The sequence below is a fragment of the Ips typographus genome, linkage group LG6 (genome assembly GCF_016097725.1).
Source record: "Ips typographus isolate SLU linkage group LG6, UJ_Ityp_2.0, whole genome shotgun sequence".
Taxonomy (NCBI): Eukaryota; Metazoa; Arthropoda; class Insecta; order Coleoptera; family Curculionidae; genus Ips; species Ips typographus.
Genome location: NC_138427.1, coordinates 89702 through 114297, shown reverse-complemented (window position 1 = coordinate 114297; position 24596 = coordinate 89702). Strand labels below are relative to the sequence as shown.

General features: G+C 33.7%; 2 protein-coding genes across 2 annotated transcripts in view; one reads left to right on the top strand and one right to left on the bottom strand.

The window, feature by feature from the left end:
• c12.2 (von Willebrand factor A domain-containing protein c12.2) overlaps positions 1-5672 on the bottom strand; it is an 87821-nt gene extending 82149 nt beyond the window's left edge. The window contains exon 1 of the mRNA XM_081982634.1: positions 5329-5672. Coding sequence (XP_081838760.1) covers positions 5329-5509 — 181 coding nt within the window. The 5' untranslated portion in view covers positions 5510-5672. The remainder of the gene's footprint in view (positions 1-5328) is intronic.
• A 16500-nt stretch (positions 5673-22172) lies between these two features.
• On the top strand, positions 22173-23042 carry LOC145730971 (46 kDa FK506-binding nuclear protein-like). The gene is made up of 3 exons (XM_081982511.1): positions 22173-22617; positions 22687-22883; positions 22938-23042. The coding sequence occupies exons 1-3, from the start codon at positions 22608-22610 to the stop codon at positions 23013-23015; spliced, it is 285 nt and encodes a 94-aa protein (XP_081838637.1). The 5' UTR covers positions 22173-22607; the 3' UTR covers positions 23016-23042.
• Positions 23043-24596: the final 1554 nt, after the last annotated feature.

Here is a 24596-nt window from a genome sequence, read left to right as displayed (position 1 = left end):
ATCCAAATGCATATTCAAAAAAAAACAAGTACCTAAGTACAGTAGGTATAATTTTATGACTAGTGTGGCACATCATTAGTTTGGGGAGGTCTATAGCTACTAAAATATGAAGGGTGCACGGGAAAAACAAGCTAAGTCAATTTTTGGCCAAATTGAGAAAACAGCTTCACCTGATAGACAATAGCGATGCTATACAGGGTCCAAACTTAGTCAGAAGAAAATCGAGCTACGTCGTCTAATAGAACATATTTTAGGATAGGCGTACACGGGAATGACCTACTTACCTTACAATCTTTTTAGTAACTAATTAGTTTAATAATTTTTTATCAATAAAAAACAAACAAGTTTTCAACTAATTATTTTTTGACATACATTTTAATTTATGAATTACCTTGTTTGCTACTTAAGCTTGATGAATTTAATATTTATAATATAAATCTGGTGAAAAACAGGCTAAGTCAAGACCTATTTTTGTATCTTCTTCAACAAAAACCTTGTAATTATTATATTAAATAAAAAAGCATGCTGCTTTATATATAAAAAAATATTTATGTTTCTAATGCCTATAGGTGACCAGTTAACAACGATTTTAGAGATAAAACTGCTGTACTCAAAAACTTCAAAATTTGACTTAGCTTGTTTTTCCCGTGCACCCTTCATATGAAATAAAAAGTTCAGGTCCGTATTTGAAAAATTGAAGTTAGGGATGGTACCTATCTAAAAAACAAAACGTCGGAGCTGAAAACTAAAACCCGAGGGGTAGACCGCCGATAATTTTTCTGTACACCAAAATGCCTTTTTGCATACAAAATACCTTGAAATGTCTTTAAAATACCTCACAATGCTTCATTATTGCTGAAAATGCCTCATAGTAATAATGCCTTAAAACTGCCTAAAATGCCTCATATTACCTTGAAATACCTCAAAATGCCTTTAAGTTATTTAAACTGCCTCAGAATGCCTTCAAATGTTTACCTACACATTTGTGGCATTCTTAAATTTAATTATAAGGCCCCTGGTATTGAGACAATGATAAATCTTTTTTTGTCAATTTTTTTTGGTCAGGTGGCAATTTTTAGGTCAGATTAATTAAGTAGTAGGTCTGCTTTTACAATTTGTACATGACATTTTGACATAAAGATTAATGATTCAAAAACAAATTACTTCCTCAGGTTACCTGATTGCTTTTCCAAATTTTGAAGACACAAAGGCTTAAAATTCATTTTTTTAAAAGTCAAGTGACGTTGTTAGGTTAGGTTAGGTGACAACGTAAAGGTTTTTCCAAATTTTTGACACTTGATTTGACCTTGTGCCGAAAGCTTAAAATTGATTTTCTAAGGTTAGGTGACTGTTTTTTCAAATTCTAACAAACAAAAATATTTTTTATACGATTGTCTGAAATTACGGGTTATATTTTGACGTTTAAACGAATCTTCTAACTGTCAAAGTAACCAAGTTGCGTCAAATAAAGACACCTATCATTTAAAAGAAACAGTTGAAAAATTAAATACCTAGGGTCAAGTGGGGTAATTGAAAACTATATTTGCATATTTGTTTACTTTTTCCCAAGTGATACAATTTTTTTTTGTATTTTAGCCAAAAAATGCAGTTACTCTGCATAGCACCATCATTTATTGTATTTAGTATGTCATTGGGTAGTCAAGATACACTTAAATATCACAGATTTTGTCTATTTAATCTTTGAAATTTGTTGGTCCTGTTTACAATTTCCCATAAAATTAGGGAAAATGTAAACACTCTACATTTAAACCACTGCTCTTTATGAGATTTTATTTGGTGTAAATGTAAACAGTTTTGATAAGTGTTTTAAATTCAAGTCTGAGTAGTTACATACGGATGTTTACATTTACCCCCTAGGTCGGTGATTTCATTAAAAGTCTTTATAATTTTTTGTTATTTTTATATTATTTTTTATAACAAATTTATGAATTCTAATTCAAAACTTAGAAATAATAACTATTGAACATAAAACATTAAAGTATGAATTAGGGCAATATTAAAAGTAAGAACTATATTGTTCTATTACAGGTACTTGTTTATAAAAATAATAAGAAATGCGCTGGCCTTTATTCTTAATGAGGGGCATTGGCAAAATCCCAATTACTTGGTCAAGGGAAATAAAGCTAATGTCACGTTCTACAATAGAAAAATTGCACTTAGTGTCGTCCCTAGATTTTAACCCTACCACTTCAATTTCTGTGTTTTGAATGCTTTCTACAGCACAAACATATTTAAAAGTAGTTGCTCCTCTTTTTCCCCCTTTCAACTGAACTAAAATAAAGTCTCCTGGAGTCAACTCTTCAATGTTACATGATTTTATATCTATTTCTAAAATTTCTTCATCATCACTTTCCACAGTAAGAATTTGTTTTTGTTTCTTTTTTGTTTTCTACTTCAGTTTCGTTTAAAGAATCTTCTGTATTTTCTTTTTATGTTGTTTTTTTTTCTTCAGCTTCTTTTAACCGTTTAAAGACGCATGCTGTCGTTAAAATTTCGCAATAAGTCCCATGGTTCAGGCGACACTTTGGTGCAGCTGTGGAATCCCCTGTAACGTTCTGTTCAGGGGTTTTAAAAAACAATGTGTTCAACTCTCCATAGCAGCTAGAGGTTGATGGCACTGCTTTGCCTATCTCTACTCTGTCAGTGTCTTTTTGAGTGTCAATTGTAGTTGCTGGTAATAGTGGCAATAACACATGTTCATTTGAAGTTGATGTTGTTGATTTTTCCTGTTAGTCTTTGACAGATTACAGATGCAGGAACTCCATAAAAAGCCTGTGCTTGTCTGTAGGTCTAGTTTTTATTTTTAACATCTTCTACAGCCCTGATGACATCTTCCTGTTGGTATGACGGTCCAGCTGTTTTTTTTTATATAATTTCTCGGCATCTACAAAAATTTTAAAAATTAAACGTAAGTAATAGGAACAATCTTACGTTATTAAATTAACGTTTACCTTTTCCCCATTATCGTGTTTACAATTTCTCTAGTAGATTAGGAAAGGGGTAAATGTAAACACTTTAAAATTCAGAGTAATCTACTACAAAAGCATTTAATTACACCCACTATAATAAAGCTAACACACATTTGGAAGTACAGAAAACTTTAGAACAATTATTTACCGTGATGGGAATGTTATTTCTTCACAATACTTTGTCACTTTCGAATTGAAATTTAATTTATTTGGCGACCAACTTTCTGCGACACAACTTGATGTATAGCCGAGCACCTTTGGCGCTGAAATAATGCGCGCGGCCTTACTGGAACTGTAAAGTTATGTCAAAACTCCCAGTTTTTCTAAGGGTCACTTTAAACAGGAAAATAACATCGTTTACAATTACCCCACTTGACCTATATAGTATTTTAAATTTAGACAGTGGTAAAATTGTAAGAACTACGTCACGTGACTTTAATAATTCAATTTTTGAGCTTGCAACACTGTAAAGTCTAGTTGACATTGTCAATAACAGTAACGTGACCTTCAAAATGCAGTTTAAACTTTGGAAAATTGATAAATACGATTTGGACAGTTGTAAAAACTTAAATTGCAAAGTACACGTCACGTGACGTTGATAATACAATTTTGAGCTTGCACCACTGTAAAGGTCAGTTGAAATCTGTCAAAATTAATCATGTGACCGTTAAAATGTGGTTTAAACTTTAAAAACTTGGTAAATTAAATTTAGACTATTTTAGACAGTTGTAAAAGCTGAAATTGTAGGAGACAAATCACATGACTTTGATTATGCAATTTTAGAGCTTGCAACACTGTAAAGTCCAGTTGACACCTGTTAAAAACAGTCACGTGACCTTAAAAATGTGGTTCAAATGTTGAAAAATTGGTAAATTATTATAATAATTTGTAATGAATATTGTTTCAACTTAATATCATGTAACAAAGATTTTACCATAATAGTTACATGTGCGGTCAATTTTGTTATATTACACTATATTGTCTACTGCTTCGTCTACTACAATGTATTCCTTAAAATATCGCAAAATTTCCTTTGTTTAGGCTTTATTTTGCTCAAAATTCCAATAAAAATATTGCAAAACATTTTGAAATATATAGTCAATGTCTCAAAATACTCTGAAATGCCTTATTATTACTTACCTTAAAAATACCTCAAAATGTTTCCAAATACTGGCAAAGTGCCTCATAATCCTTCGAATTACCTCGAGTGTGTACACCAAAATACTTCGGCGATCTACCTCTCACTAAAACCATTTTCTTAAAGAGCATAAAAAAGTACCTCCAAAAGATGTCATTGATTTTCTAAAATAACCAATAATAAAGTGGTAAAAAAATAAAATAGAAATTTGACTTTTTCACTTTTTGTCGGAAAGTAATGAAAATTGTTTAAATTTTTTTTACCAAATTATTTAGCAATAAAATGTGCAACTTTGCCTCCATTTAACTAAATCTCTATCAACTCTAGTTTCTGAGATAGCAATTCTAATGCATCGAATTTGTAACACCCTATATATAATTCAGGCAATATACAGGGTGTTTATGAAATCTGGTGCCAAAATGAAATGGGTGATAGATCATTGAACAATAAGGCCATTTTGATTAATAAGTAGTGAGATACAAAAAAAAATGTAAAATAAATCAATTTGTATTCTCTCATATCTCCTTGTATTTCAGAACTTACATTCTTGACACCAGATACAGCAAGCTGTAATTTTTCGATAAAAGCTGTGACCCATATCTTTACACCACACAGTTCTCCAACCACCTGGTGTGTAGATTGAATGGTGAGAACAGGGATTATGTGAATAATTTCTATTTTGAAGAGGAGCACTGGAGTACGCATTTGTTTCTTTAAAATACCTAGATTGGTATTGCTGGGTACTCCACTGGTGAAATTACAAATAAAATTCAAACTGCTAACAAAGCACCTTTAATAACCTGTATCTTAAAAAGTATTGATTTGCAGACACTACTTTATTAATCAAAATGGCCTTATTTTTCAATGATCTATCATTTTAGCACCACATTTTGTAAATACCCTGTATGTATAAATTATTATACACAATAGCAGAAAGTCAAAGCTGGTTGATAGCCTGTTTCCTAAGGAAATAAGGTATATTAAAAAGTATTAATACTAATTAAATTATGATTATGATGTTTTCAAAAAAAAAGTCAATAGTTTATGAAATAAGGATAAGAGCAAATGTAACCAATCACCCTGTACTAATGTTTACAAAAACCATTTGATGAATAAATTGTACTAATTGTAGCAATGATGATTCTGTAATCAAGTCCAAACTTTTGTAAATACCTAATTAATGAAAAAAAAATCACTTACAATACATTCTTGGGACATATTCTGGACTTTCTGGCTGCTGAACAGTCTTAACAACTTCGCCTATAGCAACAGTATGAGAAGTAACATATGTCCTCAAATTAATAAACTCCAAAGTTTCTGGTTTGGCCCCATACAAAATCCTTACAAAATTCTGTAGCCTCTTATTACTGGCACTTAACATTTCCGTAGTCGCGTTAAATAAGAATTTAATAGGTAAAATGATCTAACAAATAAAAATAAAATAAATAAATTGTAATCAAAACAAAACAAACTGGGGCTCAAGTTCAAAGTACAATTGTCAAGTACACAAAAAATTGAGGTTAGGTAGGATTATTGGAAAGCTCTTCTTCTTTCGGTCTTGAGATGGTGATGGAGAACTATCGATGACACTATCGATAATCATCGATAGTTTTGATGTCAAGCGAATATCGATAGTTTTCACTAGCTATCGATAGCTGACGATAGCCGATTATTTGAGATTTTTCGAATTTTATTTCCCACTAGCTAAGACAATAAAAATTAAAAACTCGATAAAATAAAACACCATTACTAAAACTAGTATCTAGTATATTTTCTTTTTAAATCGTGCTGGCAAATAGCTTTGTAGCAGCGCCATCTAACAAGCAAAACGAAACAAACCTGTGAATTAGAATTACCCTAACCTAAAATTTGTAATCATTTGAGTTATGTTGAAAAGTAAAAGTGAAAACTGGTGGTAGAAGCGTGGTTAATGGAAAATTATGTACATGTGATATAAAAGTGGAATTTGGAAAATCCGGAAATAACTGGATCATGGAAAAGTTTTTACGTAACCTGGAGCTATGAACTATCGATCACAATCGATAACTATCGATAGGGAAAAAAACCACTATCGATAACTATCGAGGTTGAAGGCTATCGATATTTCTCCACCACTATCTTGAGATTCCTGGATTCCAAATACTTTATAGTTATATACCGTTAGTTTTGTTCGATAAAGGTGGGCGATAAAAAATATTGGTCGAAAAGTCGGAGTGCGCATGCGCCGCGACAATGTTGAGGCATCTTTAAAATTTTTTTTTAAATGTAATATGGACCAGCACGTAACAACCTTAATGGATTTTATTATTAACTAAATATTTTTTGTAATTTTTTAAGTTTTGTAATACAAAGGATAATTAAGACTAAACTATTAATGAAAGTACGAATCCTGTAACCTTCAAGTTAGAAGTGAACCTACAATATTGTAGGAAAATAGGGAACAAACGCAACTCTTAAGTAACATTCACATAACATGTAGTGTATTTGTTAATGGTAAGTGCACTGCAAGAAGTAGACAAATAACATCATTCACAATAAACTCAAAATTAAAATTAGAAAATAGGAATCAGGTTAGGATTTCAAAAACACAAGACATAAACGTCATACTAATAACAGTAACCATCCCCTAGACCTCGAGTATTTGTTTCAAAAAAGATAATTAGGTACAAACTGAACAGACATTCATAAACAAATACAAAAAAGCATTGTTTCAAATTTTCGAATTTTGAACAGTTAACCGACAACAAAAATACGCATGTGTCAAACGTCTGAAATGGCTCTCCTTATTGGTTGGTTGTATTAAGGTAAAAGCTAAAAGCTATATAGGTTTGGCACTACTATTAAGTTGTTAATTCCGCAGTATACAAGTGTGAACAGTACATTAATTTGTAATGTATCTAACCTTTAGCAGTACACATTCAAATACTCAATGAATAAAAAAATATAGCAGGAAGGAGCAATACAATCAAAGAGAGAAAAAAAATGGGGGACAGTATGGCGCCGTAAACTGTCAGAAAATCAGTGACGTTAATCAATCTGCTGTTGTCCACTATTCACAGATCCACTCGTCAATAATAATTCAACTAATTTAGGTTTGCAAAAATTAATCTTTAACGAACCGAAAAGCAAAACAAACAAAAACAAATCTTTGCGGTTTTTAGCTAACTTCACGTACCACCAAATATAAACAAAACTGTTTTACGACTAACTTCGGAAGTTTCATTCAATTGCGCAGTAGGTGAATGTAGGGGACACAGATGGCGACTTCCGTCCCGGGTCTCTTAATGCACAAATGGGGGATTTGCTACCTCCTGATACTTGTTCTTTTTGCTCAAAGCAAATGCTTTATTGTGAAGTAGTAGTCCATTTTTCTCAAAGTGGAGGTGTAAGTGTAAAAGTGATGGGAAAGAACACACAGCCTTCTCCACAAAAAAAAAAAAAAAAAAACCGCTCGACAACCGCTTTTACAGTGCAGGTAAAAAGTTTAAATTTTCTCATTTTTGTTCGTGTTTTACGACGAAAGGGCTCAAGTTAGAGATCTGAAATACGGAAAACTAGTCCGTGATAGATACTACAACTTTCATTAATACGATTTTTCAATCAAATCAACCGTACAGGCGCAAAAAAATCAAAACCGTTTTCCCATATTAATCTCCTATGTCCAGGGTGCTCTTGGACACCTGGTATACAGTTCGGTTTTCAACTTGGAACGTACCGCACGTCAGTTTTGGGTGCCATTTTTTACCAGTTTTGTGTTCAGGGAAATTTGAAGTTGACGACCGAGTTCCGCAGCCGGTCGAGTGGAGATGGTGGAATCTCTAAGTGGAAACGTCGATTCCTAAAAGTCTACGGGGAATTGTCTTGTTCGGTGCACTTCCAAGAAGCGGAAAGGGTGAAAACCTAGGAAAAGACCACGTGGATGTGACAGTGACGGTTATAGTGATATATTTCACTATAACCGTCACTATTATATTTTAGGATGTATTTTATTTTAGGATTGTACACATAATCGATTTTTTTGGCTTTTTTGTGTGTTCCTGGGGCTCAGGGGCTCAGGGGCTCCAAGCCCGACTATCTGAGCCTCTTACGTTTCGAGCTGGCGAAATACCATAGTTGGTGGAGCCGAAAAACAAAGGAAAAAAAAAAGGTTATAGAAGTAATATGTCAAGACAATATTTTTCATCGGTGTTGCCAATAGTTATAGTTATATTCGTTATTTATTATTTATTCTTATATTTTGTAACATGGAAATTACACTGTTCCGTTACCAAATCTTGCCTCGGTCTCCCCCAGTACAATGTCTGTGTAAACAAGATCGGCGAATTGAGGTCATGATGTGGGTATAAATACAGCACCAAAAGAACGTAGAAATCATAGATCTCTGGGTTAGTCCGGTAACCAAGTGCCACACCCGAGTATCAGCCCTAGCAAAGGAAATAGTTGCCGCACCTACTTACCTCCCTTTGCTAGAACTATAACGACTTTACCGACCCGGTAAATGCCCTCGGACACGAGTCTACGGTTCATTCATCTCCGATAAAGCGTTTTCCCTCCGTGAACCTTCCGTCTTCTCGATCCTGCATCCCACATCACATCATGCTCTACGCTATCTTGGCAATCTGGGGGTAAGATTACTGTACCAATTGATATAACTTCTCAAATAATGTGGGTTACCTGTGGAAACCCGTGTTTTAAAACCTTTTTAAACTTCTTGAGAAGTATTGGGAAGGTTTTTGGACAGTTTAAAAAGCATATTGAAGGTTCTGGAATGCTTTAGAGGCATTTGCAAACTCTCAGACGGTTCTAGAATTTTTTGGAAGCTTTAAACTATTTTGAAATCTTTTGGAAGCTTTGAATAGACTAGTTGAAGAGCATTAGAAATCTTTTAAAATCTTTGGTTCTAAAAGCTTTTGGAAACTTCTAGACTGTTTTGAAAAACTTCCGACTGCTTTAGAAACATTTTAGAGTTTTTGTAGTTTCTTGAAATCTTTTTAGACTACTTTAAAAGCATGTGGAATATTTCTGGACAGTTGAAAAAGCATTGAAGGTTTTGGACTGCTTTTAAAGCATTTGAAAACATATGGACGGTTCTACAAACTTACGGAAGCTTTTAAACTGCTTTAGAAGCATACGGAAGCTTTTAGACTGCCTTAATTTTTTTTAGAGCTTTTAAACTAGCTAAGGATCATTTATTGGAAGTCTTTAAGGTGTTCTAAAAGGTTTTGGAAGCTTTGAGACTGTTTTGGAAGACTTTGGACTGCTTAAGAAGCATTTTGGCGTTTCTGTAGTGTTGTGTGTGTGATATTTTCCAAAAACTACTACTACTACTTTTACTACTTACTTTTTTACCGAAAATTAGCTCAAAACTTAAACACCTTGTCTCTTGGTTATTTTTGAGAGTTCAGTGTGGTTCAACCACTCAACAGAATCGTCTTAAACTGCTCTTTTCAGTGGTGGAGAGCAAAAAACTGTATCTAAAAAATTGTTTACAGGGTGAGCAAAAATAATGACCCACTAACAATTTCGTGCGCACCCTGTATACAGGTAACTGTATTGAAGTTCAAACGTTACGTAGTTTGGTTTAGTGATCAATTAGGAACAATTTTGCATTCTTGTAGTTTTTATGTAAATCTAACCGTTTTCGGAATATTTTTCAAAAACTACTTTGATGCATTTTTTACCGAAAATTAGCTGAAAACTTGAACATCCTGTATCTTGGTTATTTTTAGGAGTTCAGTGTGGTTCAATCACTCAAAAAAATCGTCTTAAACTACTCTTTTCAGTGGTGTAGAGCAAAACAAAAATTGTACAGGGTGAGCAAAAAGAATGACCCACCAACAATTTTAAGCTTTTAAGGCATTGAAAACCTTGTAGACGGGTCTAGAAACTTTTGGAAGCTGTTAAACTGCTCTAGAAGCATACAAGGTTTTCGATTGTCTTAAAGTCTTTTGCGAGCTTCTAGATAAGATGAAAAGCATTTGGAAGCTTTTAGACTGTTCTAAAAGGTTTCGGACGCTTCTATTCTGTTTTGCAAGCTTTTACAAGGCATTTTAGAGCTTCTATAGTGTTTTGAAATGTCTTTAAATTTTTTTAGGCTACTTCAGGAGCATTTGGAAATTTTTTGGTCAGTTTAAATTTGTAAACTGATACCCATTTTGCAACACATTAATTGGTATGTTTTTGTCTCTCAGAAGCTTTCAATATACCAATATAGCTAAAGTCATTATTACCAGTTAGGGCCCAATGACCCACTGTGCGACGTTATAGAACCAATAGGATTACGTAAAACTCCTGCGTTTTTTGTCAAAAACTAGTTAAACCATACAGAAAATAGCAGGAAATAAGCACAAAAAGAAGAAAAAAAGCAAAACATGAAACAAATTTGTCAAATGAAGTGTTTTTGCATGAATCGTTCACATTACATGTCAAAGGTTGGTTGCTTTTATTATTTACAAAAAGCAAAATTTCTAGAAATGCGGACTCTACAGATAAGTAACATGATTTCGTCCTGTTACTTGTGTTAGTCCAATCAAAGGTATCAAAAGCCAGAACCTGTGATTTCGCATGAGGTTGAAGCAATATACCATTTAATAAGTTGTAATGTTTTTCATTTGTTTAATCAGTCATATTTATTGGCTATGGACTATTATTCTTAGTATGTGGATGTAATTAGTTTAAACAAAAATCAAACAAGTTACCCAGCCAGCACAAAACTACAACGTTACTGGGAGGTACTACCAGGCATATGTAACTCGCAACGTATGTACCATTAACTTCTAGTCGACCATCCAAAACAATAAGTTAGACGTACTTCCAAAAATCCATATACAGACTGAATAATTATTTGTCAACTTTCAAACGTTGGAAACTCCAGTAGTACATCCCCGCTTATCACCACGCAATCCCGCGGCGTTCTACAAAGTGCTTTGGTCGTTCTAAGAATAGCATTTATAAAAACATGATTAAAATTTTCGTAAATACTGACATCATACTGGTGACACTGACATTTCCAATAATGGTATGCAGTGAGGCAGTTGCTCTGGACAGCAAGCGAAAAAATTTGTTTCCACTACTAACATGATAAACATATCATTATTGACCGATTAGTAACTTGAGAAATTAGTTTTCTCTACCTTAAAGGTCATTGTTGACCTAGGTCAAAAATAGAGTGTAATCTCTAGTTCTAGTCTGGCACAAACACAACAGAAAGGAAATATTATTGACCTAGGTAAATAATAATGTCAATGTCTATTAAGACATATGACACATGAAATATACTTGACATGACAGAGACAGATAAATTAGGTTAACTTTTCATGTTGTTATCCTAAGTTTTTAAATTTTCAATAAAAGGCCCATCAAAAATATGGTTAATAGTGGAAAAAAACGCTATATTATCCACGGTTTAGACAGCTTTTATTGACCTTATGTCTTAAATCCCAAAAATAAGTAATTCGATTTGAAATTCTCAATAAGAGCTTCTGTCTAAACTTTGGTTAATAATATACTATTATCGCTCGCTACCCTTGGCAACGCACGATAAAGTAAACTCCTCAGTAAAGGGTAACTTTTCGTTGAGAGTTGGAAGCGAAAAATGCCTCATTATTGAATGTTCGTAGAAAAAATTTAATAAGGGCAGCAAGTATATACAGGGCGTCTTGAGTCCTGTCCTTCAGCCTTGGATATCTGTTCTGTGGCTGATTGCGTGGTGGTTACGGGTGGATCGGCCTTGATTTGACGAATTTGAGTGCTGATGATGGCCTAAAGGGCCGAAACCGGTTCACAAACGACCCATAAACAATAAACATTTGCCCATATATTTTTGAAAAGGTAATTTTTTGCTTACTCTTAATCTGAAAAATATACCCTTTAAAAAAAGTATATTTGGTTCATATCTTAAAAACGATGTGTTTCAGAAAAAAAACGGATTAGTTATATGGGATCCACGTTACATTTTCTGTAGGAAACCATTTGTAGTTCTTCTGCGTCGCTATTAATAAAGAAAATAGGATCTGGGTTCCAAATTGTCATATTTTCAAAATCATCCTGTTGCTCAGAAACTGTGAAAAATACGACTACTCCATCGTTCCTTTCACAAAAATAGATCACAGGTTTGCGAAAACCGCATTCCTCTACCGTTGCTGGCTTTGGAGTTACCCTGTAACACCATCGAATTTGAGACACCCTGTAAGGTGTCCAGTGTTGATTTTATTTATTTATAGTTGACAGTTGACCACTCTATATAATTCATTCAGTGGTTTCGTTCGGAAAACGAGCGTTTAGTCAAATTCTCTAATGATCGGGAGCACGCTTCCGGAGGTACAATAGACACTCGGACGTCCCTAAGGCAAGAGCGCAATCCGCTGACGTCTTTGGTGGGATTGCACCAATTTAGAATATTTGGGAGTAAACAAAGTAATGATATTGTAACATAGTAATTACACTATGTTCCGTATCTGCATTTGCTTCAGTCTCCCCCAATACCAGACTTATGTAAACAAGATCGGCGCATTGGGGTCATGATGTGGGTATAAATACAGCTTCAAAGCACGTACTAATCACCGAACTCTGGGGTCTTCCCCAGAGGGAGGTCACTGACTGAACTTTGGGTTAGTTTGGGTTTACCATCTGTGTAGCTTTTAGTGGAGCAGGTGGTAACCAAGTGCAAACACACGGGAATCAGCCTGTTAAAGGAAATAGCACGGGCGAGCAGCATTAGTTGCCCTACCGGCTTATCTCCCTTTAGCAGTACCATAGCGTCTTAGTCGGCGTGGTGAATGCCCTGGGACACTAGTCTAGGGTTCTATTCACCCCCGGTAAGCGTGTGACCTCCGCGAACCTCTGTAACTACTCCCGCTGATACACCGTACATCATGATCTTCGCCATGTTGGCAATCTGGGTGTAAGACCATTGTAGTTATTATCTTGAATAAAAGTGGGTTATTTGTACACCTGTGTTTCCTTCTTCTGAGCTACCCCTAAACGTGACAATACAGAATGGAGGTTGAGTTTCGTAGATCAAAACACCATTATAGGAAGAAAACTAATAGTTCCTGGGACTGTAATAGTAGGACTGCAATTGTTTTTATAGACTGGAGAATAAAGCAACTGCCGTATTTACAAACCGTGTAATAAATCTAGTTTTGGCTAGTTTTAAATAACAAAATCATAAAAACTTAAATACTTATACTACTAATTTAAAAAAAGACAATTTTCCTGCATACGAATCAGAAAAGGGAGAGAGGGAAACGATATCCACGTTATTCGTGAAATTAATGACGTTATGATAGTTGTTGAGTGTAAATACTAGCAATATACTGCTAGAACTAAAGGGGTGGAACTAATATATTAATTAGTTTTGAGAAATGAGTAATGTGTAAAAGACACTGATTTGGATTGAAATTATATTCAGGTTCCAAATTCTTTAAGGGGAAGGCACTATCTGACCTTCAAGAACTTATATTCAACTGGACTGTAATTTTTCTGATTTTTTTTTAAGTAAAACTTGAGGGGTGCAACAAAAGTATTTATTTTGATGTAGACAGGAACACAATACTACGATTTTACAACATTCAACAGAAATTACCCACACAGCAAGCCGAATCATTTTTACAGACCACGTCCAAAAGGCCTAACATTTAATAGATCTTAATAAGAAATCGTATCGTATACTGAATAATAGTGTAAAAAAGGGTTGATTCCACTAATTCAGAATAATGTGAGGTTCGGTGTTGTTAAATATACGTCCAATGTCATTATCCGCCATTTGCAGCGTGGAAGTTCAAGCCCAGCTTAAGTTAAGCATGGTCCAGACTGTAACTTTTTTCACACAGTCTGTCACTGTATTCTACACACTCTGAACCACCCTTAACTTAAGCTTGGCTTAAAGTACGACGGTGCAAATGGGGGTATATGACATAAAAGACAGACGAGAGCGGGAATTTTATTTCAAGATTTGAAATAGTGTATTCAAAATAAATCGACAGCGCATAATTTAGGTTTTATAAATATTAAATTACATACATAGTAATTTAAAAGCAAATTAAACAATCATATCAGGTTAGATATGACTGCCGGCTAGTGCTTACTTCACTTTTGCTTCGAATCTCTTGACGTTGGGTGAACGTACCCATTATCCAATATCAATTATCAAATGTCAAACTGTCAAAGGTACATCGTTTGATTCGTTTGTCACCGTGCCTCGTTCTAAACTGTAATTCTTGCAAATTCTAATCAAATTTTGACAGTTTTGAAATTAGTGACAAATATCACGTGATTTTAGAAAATAATTTAGCTAGGCAGTCACACGACAACTGTCTAAATCACTGTCATAAAACTCAGAAACACGTCTTGTTTTAAAAACTATGTTAAACTGGCAAATTCAAGTCAATTTTTGACATTAGTGACAAACATCATGTAGTTTTAGAGGATAGTTTAGCTGTGCAGTCACGTGACATGATACTCAGAGACATGTTTTATATCGAATACTGCGAGAAAACTTTTCTAAACCCTGATTTGTGCAACTTTTGATCAGTTTGACAGTTTAAACGTTAGTGACAGTTGTCACGTGGTTCTAGAACATTATTTAGCTAAACGGTTACGTGCTAATTGTCAAAATATCTATCATAAATCTCAGAATCACGTCTTGTTTTGAAAACTGTATTAAACTGTAATTCACGTAAATTCTAATCAAATTTTAACAGTTTTGACATTAGTGAGAGGTATGACATGGTTTTAGAGGTTAATTTATCTATGCAGTCATGTGAAAATTGTCAAAATCACTGTCATAAAACTCAGAAAAACGTCTTGTTTCAAGAACTGTATTAAACTATAATTCTTGCAAATTCAAGTCAAGTTTTGACGTTAGTGACAAATATCATGTGGTTTTAGAAGATAATTTAGCTAGGAAGTCACGTGAGAGCTATCAAAATAACTGTCATTAATCTCAGAAACACGTTTTATATCGAACACAGCAAGAAAACTTTTCTAAACTCTGATTTGTAATCTTTTGAGCACAGGTTAACAGTTTTGACGTTAGTGACAGTTGTTACGTGATTTCAGAACACTATTTAGCTAACGGTCACGTCACAATTGTCAAAATAACTGTCATAAATATCGGAAAAACGTTTCGTTTTGAAAACTGCGTTAAAGTGTAGTTTTTACAAATTCTAACCAAAGTTTGACAGTTTTGATAAATATCACGTGGTTTTACAGGATAATTTAGTAACTGTCAAAATAACTGTTATAAATCTAAGAAACACGTTTTATATCTAATACTGCGAACAAACTTTTCTAAACCCTGATTTGTGCAACTTTTTGACGGTCAACCAGTTTTGACGTAAGTGACAGTTGTCACGTGGTTCTGGAACACGCTAGCTCTATTCAGCTAGACTGTCACGTGATAAATGCCAAAATATAAATCTCAGAAACACGTCTCGTTTCGAAAACTGTGTTTAACTTTATAATTATATTATTAACAGAATAATTAACAGATTCTAGGCAAATTTGGTTTTAGAGGATAATTTAGCTTGGCACTTAGAGTAAGAAAATAACTGTTTTAAGCACATTTTTAGAATCTTCATTAAATTTGCTAATCGTATGACGATCGTGCCGGACGTGTGTATCGTTAAATCGTTAGTTCCGAAAAAACCTTTTATTTAAAGTATAAATCGACGTTTTAAAGGAATTTTTTCATCATGGTAAATGAAGAGAAAGACAAAAAACCTCTGGTAAAACTCAAAACCTCCCGAGTTAAAGAACAAAGGAGCAATTCATTGGGTTCGATTACTTATACCACATCAGAAATAAGCGAAATCATTGGCACGCAGAACTTAGAGATAAGCAAAGATAAACAAACAAACCCACTGGTCTTACAAGGGGACGCCGAAAAGTTTGACAATTCGGAAAAAGAAAACTATGATGATGTCTTTACTACGAAGGGCAAGTTATTCAGAAGTCCATTTGAGAAAAAAGATGGAAACAAACGTGCACGGTCGGAGACCAGCCCTATCAATGATAACCCTGAGGTCAACCCCGGGAATACACCCCAACCTCAGGAAAAACATCAGTTGAGTAAAGAGGGACATCAAGAAACAAATCAAGTGATCAACGGTGATCCGTCGACAAGTTGCTCTGAGATGATAATTGACACTTTTTTAAAATCTATGTGGGATATATCGGTTTTTTTAGAACAAAAATCGACTCAAGAAAGAAACAGACAACTAAGTAACTCTGATATAACCTTCTTAAGATTAGAACAGTCTAAAATTAGTCAGTTATTCACACAAATAGTATTCAAGCTAGGAGAAACTGAAAAAGAAAACATCAGACTCAAATTCGACTTGCAAAAAGACTCACAGAAGCACAATGACAGAGATATAACAATGCAGTCAACAGAGAAGAACAACATAAGAACATACGCGGACGCAACAAGCGACAGCTCCAATAAAACGGAACAAATGCGGCAAACGGGAAAAGAAGTATGGACAACACCTAAAACGAGAAACAGACATGAAACAATAATAAGAATCGAAAACCTAAATGTTTCAAAGGAACCACTCAAGGCAATCAGAAGCAAAATAAATATAAATGATGTGGGTAAAACTTTCAAAAACATACGGCACACAAAAAATGGAGGATTAGTAATAGAAGGCCACGACCGAGATCAACAGGAAAAACTGAAAAAAGCCATGAATGGAGTGGAGAAAATTCAAATAAAAGAAAGTGAAAGTGAAGATCCAATGTTTGTAGTGACAGGTATTCAGAAAGGTTTTAGCAACGATGAATTTCTTGAGGAATTGGAGAGACTGAACTTACTCTATCGTTGAAGAACTAAAAACATCAGTAAAAGACAAAATCAGAGTAATTACAAGATGACAGTGCCGTGACCCGAACAAAGAGAATTGGATATTACAAGCCCCTGCGCAAATAACCAAATGGTTTATTAAGAAACAGACAATACATTTTGATTAGATAACGGTATATGTACAGGAGCATATTAATTTGGCCATGTGCTTCAAATGCTGCGGCTTTGGTCATGTTTCAAAGTATTGCCAAGGTGACGAGACTTGTTACAAGTGTGCAGGAACCCATAGTGCCAAAGAGTGTAAAGTAACAGAATATAAATGCCCAAACTGCCAAAAACTAAAACTTTCAAATTTAAATCACACTGCTAGGGACCACCAATCCCCTGTATTTAAACGCAGAGCAGATAGATTTAGAAATACAATCAATTATACAGGCGATTTTTTATGAAGAATAAGGCAATGGAGGACTTGCAGATGCACAGTGTGACTGAAAGCAAAACCGATGAACAACTCCAAAATGACAATGTTGAGGTAAACCAAAGAAAATGTATCTGTTTATCAAGTATTATCCACCAAAATGCACAATCCCTGGGAAACGCTATCGGAGCATTGGAAATCAGAGGGACAACTAAAAAGCCTAGGTATAAATAACTTTAACCTAATATCAGCATTCTGTCGAGAAGAGGGAAGACACGGAGGATCAGCCATATATGTCCACCGTTCTGTTTGCAACAAATAAACCAACTTTAAACAGATTGTCGATGTGTGAAACTTTTGAATGTGCGGTAGCAGAGTGTAAAGTTGGTGACTTGAACATAGTTGTAGTAACCGTTTATAGACCCCCACAAGGAGACATAAAAATATTTATGGAAAAAACAGAACAATTAATCACTAGCGTGGCCAAAGAAAACAAAACGATAATCCTAGCAGGTGATTTTAATATAGAGCTGTTAAAAGACAATAAAGTAGGGTGCGAATTTATATCGTTACTAAGTTCCTTTAATGTGGTACAAACTGTAACCGTAAACACGCGTGTTACTGCAACGTCTAGCAGTTGCATTGACAATATCTTTACAAATGTGAATACTGTACATAGTAGTGTGATAGAATACTTTATCTCAGATCATAAAGCGCAAAAAGTTATTTTTGAAACAAAGCAGCCCAAAGTCTCTAGTTATACCAAAACAAGAACATTCTCTCAAAAGAATAAAGATAATTTTTTGCGCTGTTTAAAAGGCCAAAATTGGGAACGTGTGTATAATGTAATTACATAGTAATAACGTAAACAATCAATGGGATATCTTTATAAATACATTTATAAGAATTTTTAACCAAAACTTCCCGCTCAAAATAGTCAAAACAAAAAAGTTAAAATCATTTAAACACGATCCGGAAGTTATCAATTACAAACAAAAGTTAGATTTACTTCTTACCTTATGCCGTTATAATGACAAATATAAGGAGGCATACAAATCTACCAAAAGAAAATATGATGAGCTTTTAAAGAATGTCAGAAGGAAAAATTATGACAATAGGATTACTAAATCGGACAACAAAATGAAATGTATGTGGACGATAACTAAAGAAATCTCAGGAAAAATTAGTGATCGTCGTGACATACAGTTGAAGGGAAATGCTAAAGCCATAACCAATAATTTTAATAGTTTCTTAGTAAACAGGCATACCAAATATAGTTCCAAAATAAGATATGAATTCTTATAAATGTGAAATCCCATTTAATGATAAGTCAATGTTTTTAAAACCACTTACGCCGGAAGAAGTCTGTGAACTTGCGCACGAAATTAAGAATAAACACAGCAGTGGGTTTGACGAAATACCAACCAGCTTAATAAAACTTTCCATATGCGAATTAAAAGATGTACTGTGTTTTATAATTAACAATTCTTTTAAATCTGGTGTGTTTCCAGATCAACTAAAAACTGCTCTTGTTAAACCATTGTATAAAAATGGTGATCCAGAAATAATCAATAGCTATAGACCTATAAGCCTTCTGCCTGGATTTTCCAAAATTTTTGAACTGGCAATGTGTAAAAGAATTATAGAATTTATGAACCACTGTAATCTAATTAACAAAAACCAGCACGGATTTATAAAGGGAAAATCAACACAAACGGCATTATATCAGTTTATACAATCAATCATTAAGCACTTTGAAAATAGAGAGGCTGCACTTGGAATATTCCTAGATCTTTCGAAGGCCTATGACTGTCTACATCGAGAAATCTTACTAAATAAAATGGAAAAATATGGGATAAGGGGGCAACCATTAGAGTGGGTAAGGTCATACTTGCAAAACAGGCAGCAAATAGTGGCTGTCACTAAAGATGGTCAATCTGGTAGGTCAGGGACTCTTTCGAACGATTATGGAATGGCACAAGGTAGCATTATAGGACGAATCCTCTTTGTAATCTTCATAAACGACTTGTATTCGGTAGCAGATGAACCATGGCAAACTATTATTAACTATGCCGATGACACCAACTTGTTGATTGGAGACAAAAATAGTTTGAACCTAGTAAGCAATAGTCAATATTTAACGTCTAAAATTGAAGCATGGTTGAAAACTTTGGGAACTATCTGCTACGGAATACGATTCACTGGTAAATACCTAAGTGAGCAATGTCTAAAAATTCTGTATAGCGCCAATTTTGAATCTAGACTGAAGTATGGTAGTATGTTCTGGGGCCGAGATGGTAGGGTTCAGAACATTTTTGAAATCCTCATCAAATTTCCTCTCCAATAATCTAAAAAAAGACTAGAAAATAAAACATATGGATCCGGCAAATTCGCATTATACAGGGTGGTCCACTTTTAAGTGTCTAAAATTCACCATTCGATAGCCTATCAAAAAGTAAGTTGACATGCCATTTTCCTGACAAACGCTTTCTAAGGAAGACATAGATCTCCAAAGTTTAAAAAGTCGTCTTTTTGCTATAACTGTTAGACCGTTGGACCAATTTTGATCAAATTTGGAATAAGTACTTATGAAATGACATTATTGTCAAAATTGTTTAGAGCCGCCTATATAGGGGGATAGTCTTCATTTTTCCGCTTTATTTTCTACGCTCACTGGATATTATTCAAAATTGACCAAAATGTCTACTTGGGATATTATATATTTTACTTTAAAATGATTCAATAGTTTTAAAATCTGGTCATCTGTGAGGTTTACGAATTGAATTTTGACACTGAAAATAGTCAAAAAACAGAATTTTTGCACTAATTTTTACTGGCGTTTAATTTTTTTGACTAGTAGTAAAACTGATCATTCAAGACTTGTGACAGTCCAAATTTGTACTGAATATTCTAAATACTTGTTATTTACTACTAGGAATAGTTAGACTACTATACTACTACTACTACCATCCATTGACGAGTGTCTGAAACTGGATTTCAAGCACTAAAAACAGTCCGGAAATGAAAACAAAGATTGTTGTGCATAAAACTCATTTTTACTAATAAAAATAGTCGAAAAGTTGACTTTTAAGGCTAGAAATGAATTTACTAAGACTAAAGTTAGTCTTAAAGTCTATTTTCAAGACTTTAATTGGTGTACAATTCAATTTTTTTAAAACCAGACTAGAATTTAATTAAACACTGGTAACAGTCCAAATTTAATTTTCGGACTAATTCAATTCTAAAAATGGGTGTTAGCCTAATATCCTAGCATTTAGTGCCAACATTTTTTACTTTCATCACTGAAGAGTCTGTAACTTAACTTTCACTATTATAAATAAATTTAAACTCGATTTTTCAGTCTTAAAGCACTAAAACATTCCGAATTTTTTAGAAATGCTCCAATTCTTTGCACCGATGAGTATAGAAGTCAATATAATAGTGAAGAAGCTTGAAATAACATTTTCAAGACTATGGACAGTGTACGAACTGGCTTTCAGGCCTGATATGTAAAAAACTGTATGAAGATCGATCTAGATTTTTAAGAAATGCTCGAATTTTTAACCCCGAAGTGTCTAGAATCCAATTTAATAGTGACAAAGCTTGAAATGACATTTATAAGCCTATGGAAAATGTAAAAATTGTTTTTTAAATCTACCATGTCAAAAACTTGATAAAGATAGCCTGGAATTTTTATGAATCTAATGGCAATATCTTGTATTTAAGACTATTTTCGAGACTAAAATATTGTAATGTGTTTTCAAATTATGAAAACTTTTTTCATATGCAAATTTTAAGCTTTTGATATCACTTTTTATTGGTTCATAGTAACTTTTTGGTGTCCAAGTCAATTTTCAAGGTTTAAATGTGTGAATTTGTACTAAAAAAATTGTAGAGAAAGTAGTTTTTCTTGCTTACAAATCAATTTTCTTTAAAGCTTTTTAACTTTTCTAAAAACTATGACGACTGACTACAATAAAGACAGCTTTTAAGCCTCTCAAGACAATTTTCACCATTTCAAAGTAAATTTATTGGTCAAGTCAATTTTCAAAACAAAAGTTTTCCAATTTGTCTGGAAACTATGAAAACTTGCTACAAAAACATTTTTTAAGCTTCTTAATTCAAATTTCACCGTTTTCAAAAAAAAAAAAGTTAATTTTGGGTCTTTGAACGTAATAACCAATTATCTCGTAAACGAACTTTCAAATCAGAATTTAATAAAAGATACTTAGTTTTTTAAATTGAAGAAGAAAAATAAAAGAAACTGTATTTTTTGAAAAATATTCAGTGACCTAGAAAATATGGCGGAAAAATAAAAACCATCTCTCTGTATACCTATACGCCTATGGACAGTTTCGACAAACGTCATTAACATGTTGTGGAAAAATGAACATATAATGATTACTATTTTCATATGTATCTGTTCTAAATTTGAACAAAGTTGCTCCAACCGTCTGAGAGTTATGACAAGAAACCAATTTTTTACATTACGTTGAAGAACTGTGTGTTGTGTTTTTTTTTTCAGGAAAATGGCATAATGCATGTTAACTTATTTTTTGATGGGCTCTCGAATGGTGAATTATTGAAATTTAAAATCGGACCACCCTGTATAAAATTTTTTACAACCCACAAAATGGCAATATTATCAAAAACGTTAGTTTATATAAAAAAAGAACGGTAGAAAAACCACAAAAACGGTACATACACCGTTTTAACGGTAGACCTGGCAACATTGACTGCTCCACTGCGCACTGCGCGTTTTAACTAGGTGGGGTCAACTGTGTAATTTTCGGTTTCTCTACTGCGTATAAGTTTGTCTCGTCTGGTCTTTTGTTTTGTCTGGCGACAAGTTACGGTGTTGCAAGATTTTGCTTTCTCCCAGCAGAATATATTGTTATTCAGGAAAAACATTTGAAATTGAGATGTTGAGAACAGAACAGTATTTGTTTGATTATTATATGTGATCAGTCACTTGGTTAGCATAGGTTTACTCAGCATTTTTTTGTTTTTTACATTAAAAAAATAACCTTTGCGACCGATCATAAATATGTTATGAAATACTTTGGTGCGGGCAGTCATAAACTAATCTACCGACGAATGAGGATGACGATTGTTCCACGTACGTTCACCAGGTTCACCTTCCAGTTTCCAGTTGACAGTTGAGTTGACCAGTGTGCCAAAGGACGCCGGCTCGTTTGTGATATTGTCCTGTCTCGTGTCCCAGTTTTTGAAACACTAAAATCTACATAATCCAAGATGTTTTGGCGTAAGTTATTTTGTACAAAAAGCTGTAGTAGTGGATAATGTAATGTTAATATTATTAATTTCCCAATAGAATTGATGATGGAGCCTAACATAAGCTACAGCCAAAAAGCGAAAAAAGCATTTCACATCTCTATGGCGTTACAAGATGTGAGAACCTCAGATGGACATCCATCACAGGTGTTTTGCATACATAAAGGTCAAAAATATTTACTATGCACCCTACAATATGCAAGAGTTATGCAGTGTGCTTTAGATTTATACTTTGATGTAAGTTTTTTATATCGAAAAGTTGCGGGATTTTAAAATTTACTTCTACTTTAGGTTGGTACTGAAGTGACATTTGAAACAAATGGAAAAGGACTGATTTATCTTACTGGTTCTACCACTGAAACTGAATGATAATAAAGCTGACTAAATGTTGTGTTTGTTTTGTTTTTAATTCGACACCCTGTAAACTATTCTTGAGTTGCGTAAAAAAGAAATGTTACTGATTAAATGGATTGCAACTTTGACACGCCTTATTGCATTTACATGTACCTAGAGGGTGTCCCATTTTCGACTCTTTTGTATTAAAAAGTATAGACAATTATTCGATAATGCACATCTTTAATGGCGTACGCGTGATTTGCGTTCTCGATCCTGTGGCTCATTCTTATGCAATCATGACACCAGCCGCCAGCCAATTGCAGGCCTTTCCTAGATAGCAGACTAGACGTGTGTGTTTTTTTTACCTGTTGCTAAGGAACGTGTGTTCGTGCGTTCAGATTTTGATTAACAACTTTATGAAATGGTATATTATGTAACTAGTGCTGTAAGAAGCATTTTACGCACGATATGGAAAAAGTTACGCAGGAAGAATTCAGAGTAATTTTTCAACAAAAAAATATGTTTTCAACGTATTAATATCATATTTTTTGTACTATAATCATAGGTATTATGCTACTAAAGAAAAAATAATAAAGTAATAAAAAAAAATTCACATGTTATGTTACTTATCTAGTTATTAGTGTTGTTCTTAAAATAATTATTTATGGTGACATTACAGTTATTAAGAATTATACACCCCAACTAAATTATGTATTATTAGTATTAAAAGTAGTACTACCTACTTTCAGTAATATTCAGAAAAGGTCGAAAATCCTCAGGGTTGGGTAAGTAATTTAGTAATTGTTGAAAAATCAAATGGTCAATTGAGGGTTTGTCTAGATCCAAGGGATCTTAATAAAGTAATAAAAAGACCTCCAGAGGTACTTATTCCAACTCTGAATGATTTTTCAGAAAAGATTAGTGGTAAGCAAGTATTCTCAGTGTTAGATCTTAAAGAAGGGTTTTGGCAAGTTAAATTAGATGACAAATCATCAGACCTATGCACATTCTCAACTCCATTTGGTTGTTTTAAATTTTTGAGATTGCCTTTTGGAAAATCTATGGCTCCTGAGTATTTTCAACAGGTAAATGAATGAAACTTTGGAGATTTGGGGGGGTGTTTTGATATACATTGATGATGTATTGATAGCGGCTGAATCAGTGGAGGAGCATGACAAAATTTTAGAAAGGGTTTTGCAGAGAGCTAGACAGTTAGGTGTAAAGTTTAACAGTAATAAAGTTCAGCTAAGGCAAAATAGTGTGAAATATTTGGGACACATTTTCTCAAAGGCAGGAGGAGGTTGATACAAACCGTATTACAGCTATTAATGCTATAGAAAACCCTACTAATGTTAAACAATTGCAAAGTGTCCTTGGTATGTTTAATTATTTAAGGAGATTTATATTACAATATTCAGAGATATCAGCACCATTAAGACAACTCTTGAAAAAAAAATGTTGAGTTTAAATGGCTTACATATTGTTACGATTTTCCCGTGGGTTCACACAAAGTCAATTTAACTCAACAATTAATAAATTTATTACACTTCAAAACACTCCGTACAATAATTAACACAGCTACTAAAAACACTACTACAATTCCACAATTATTCC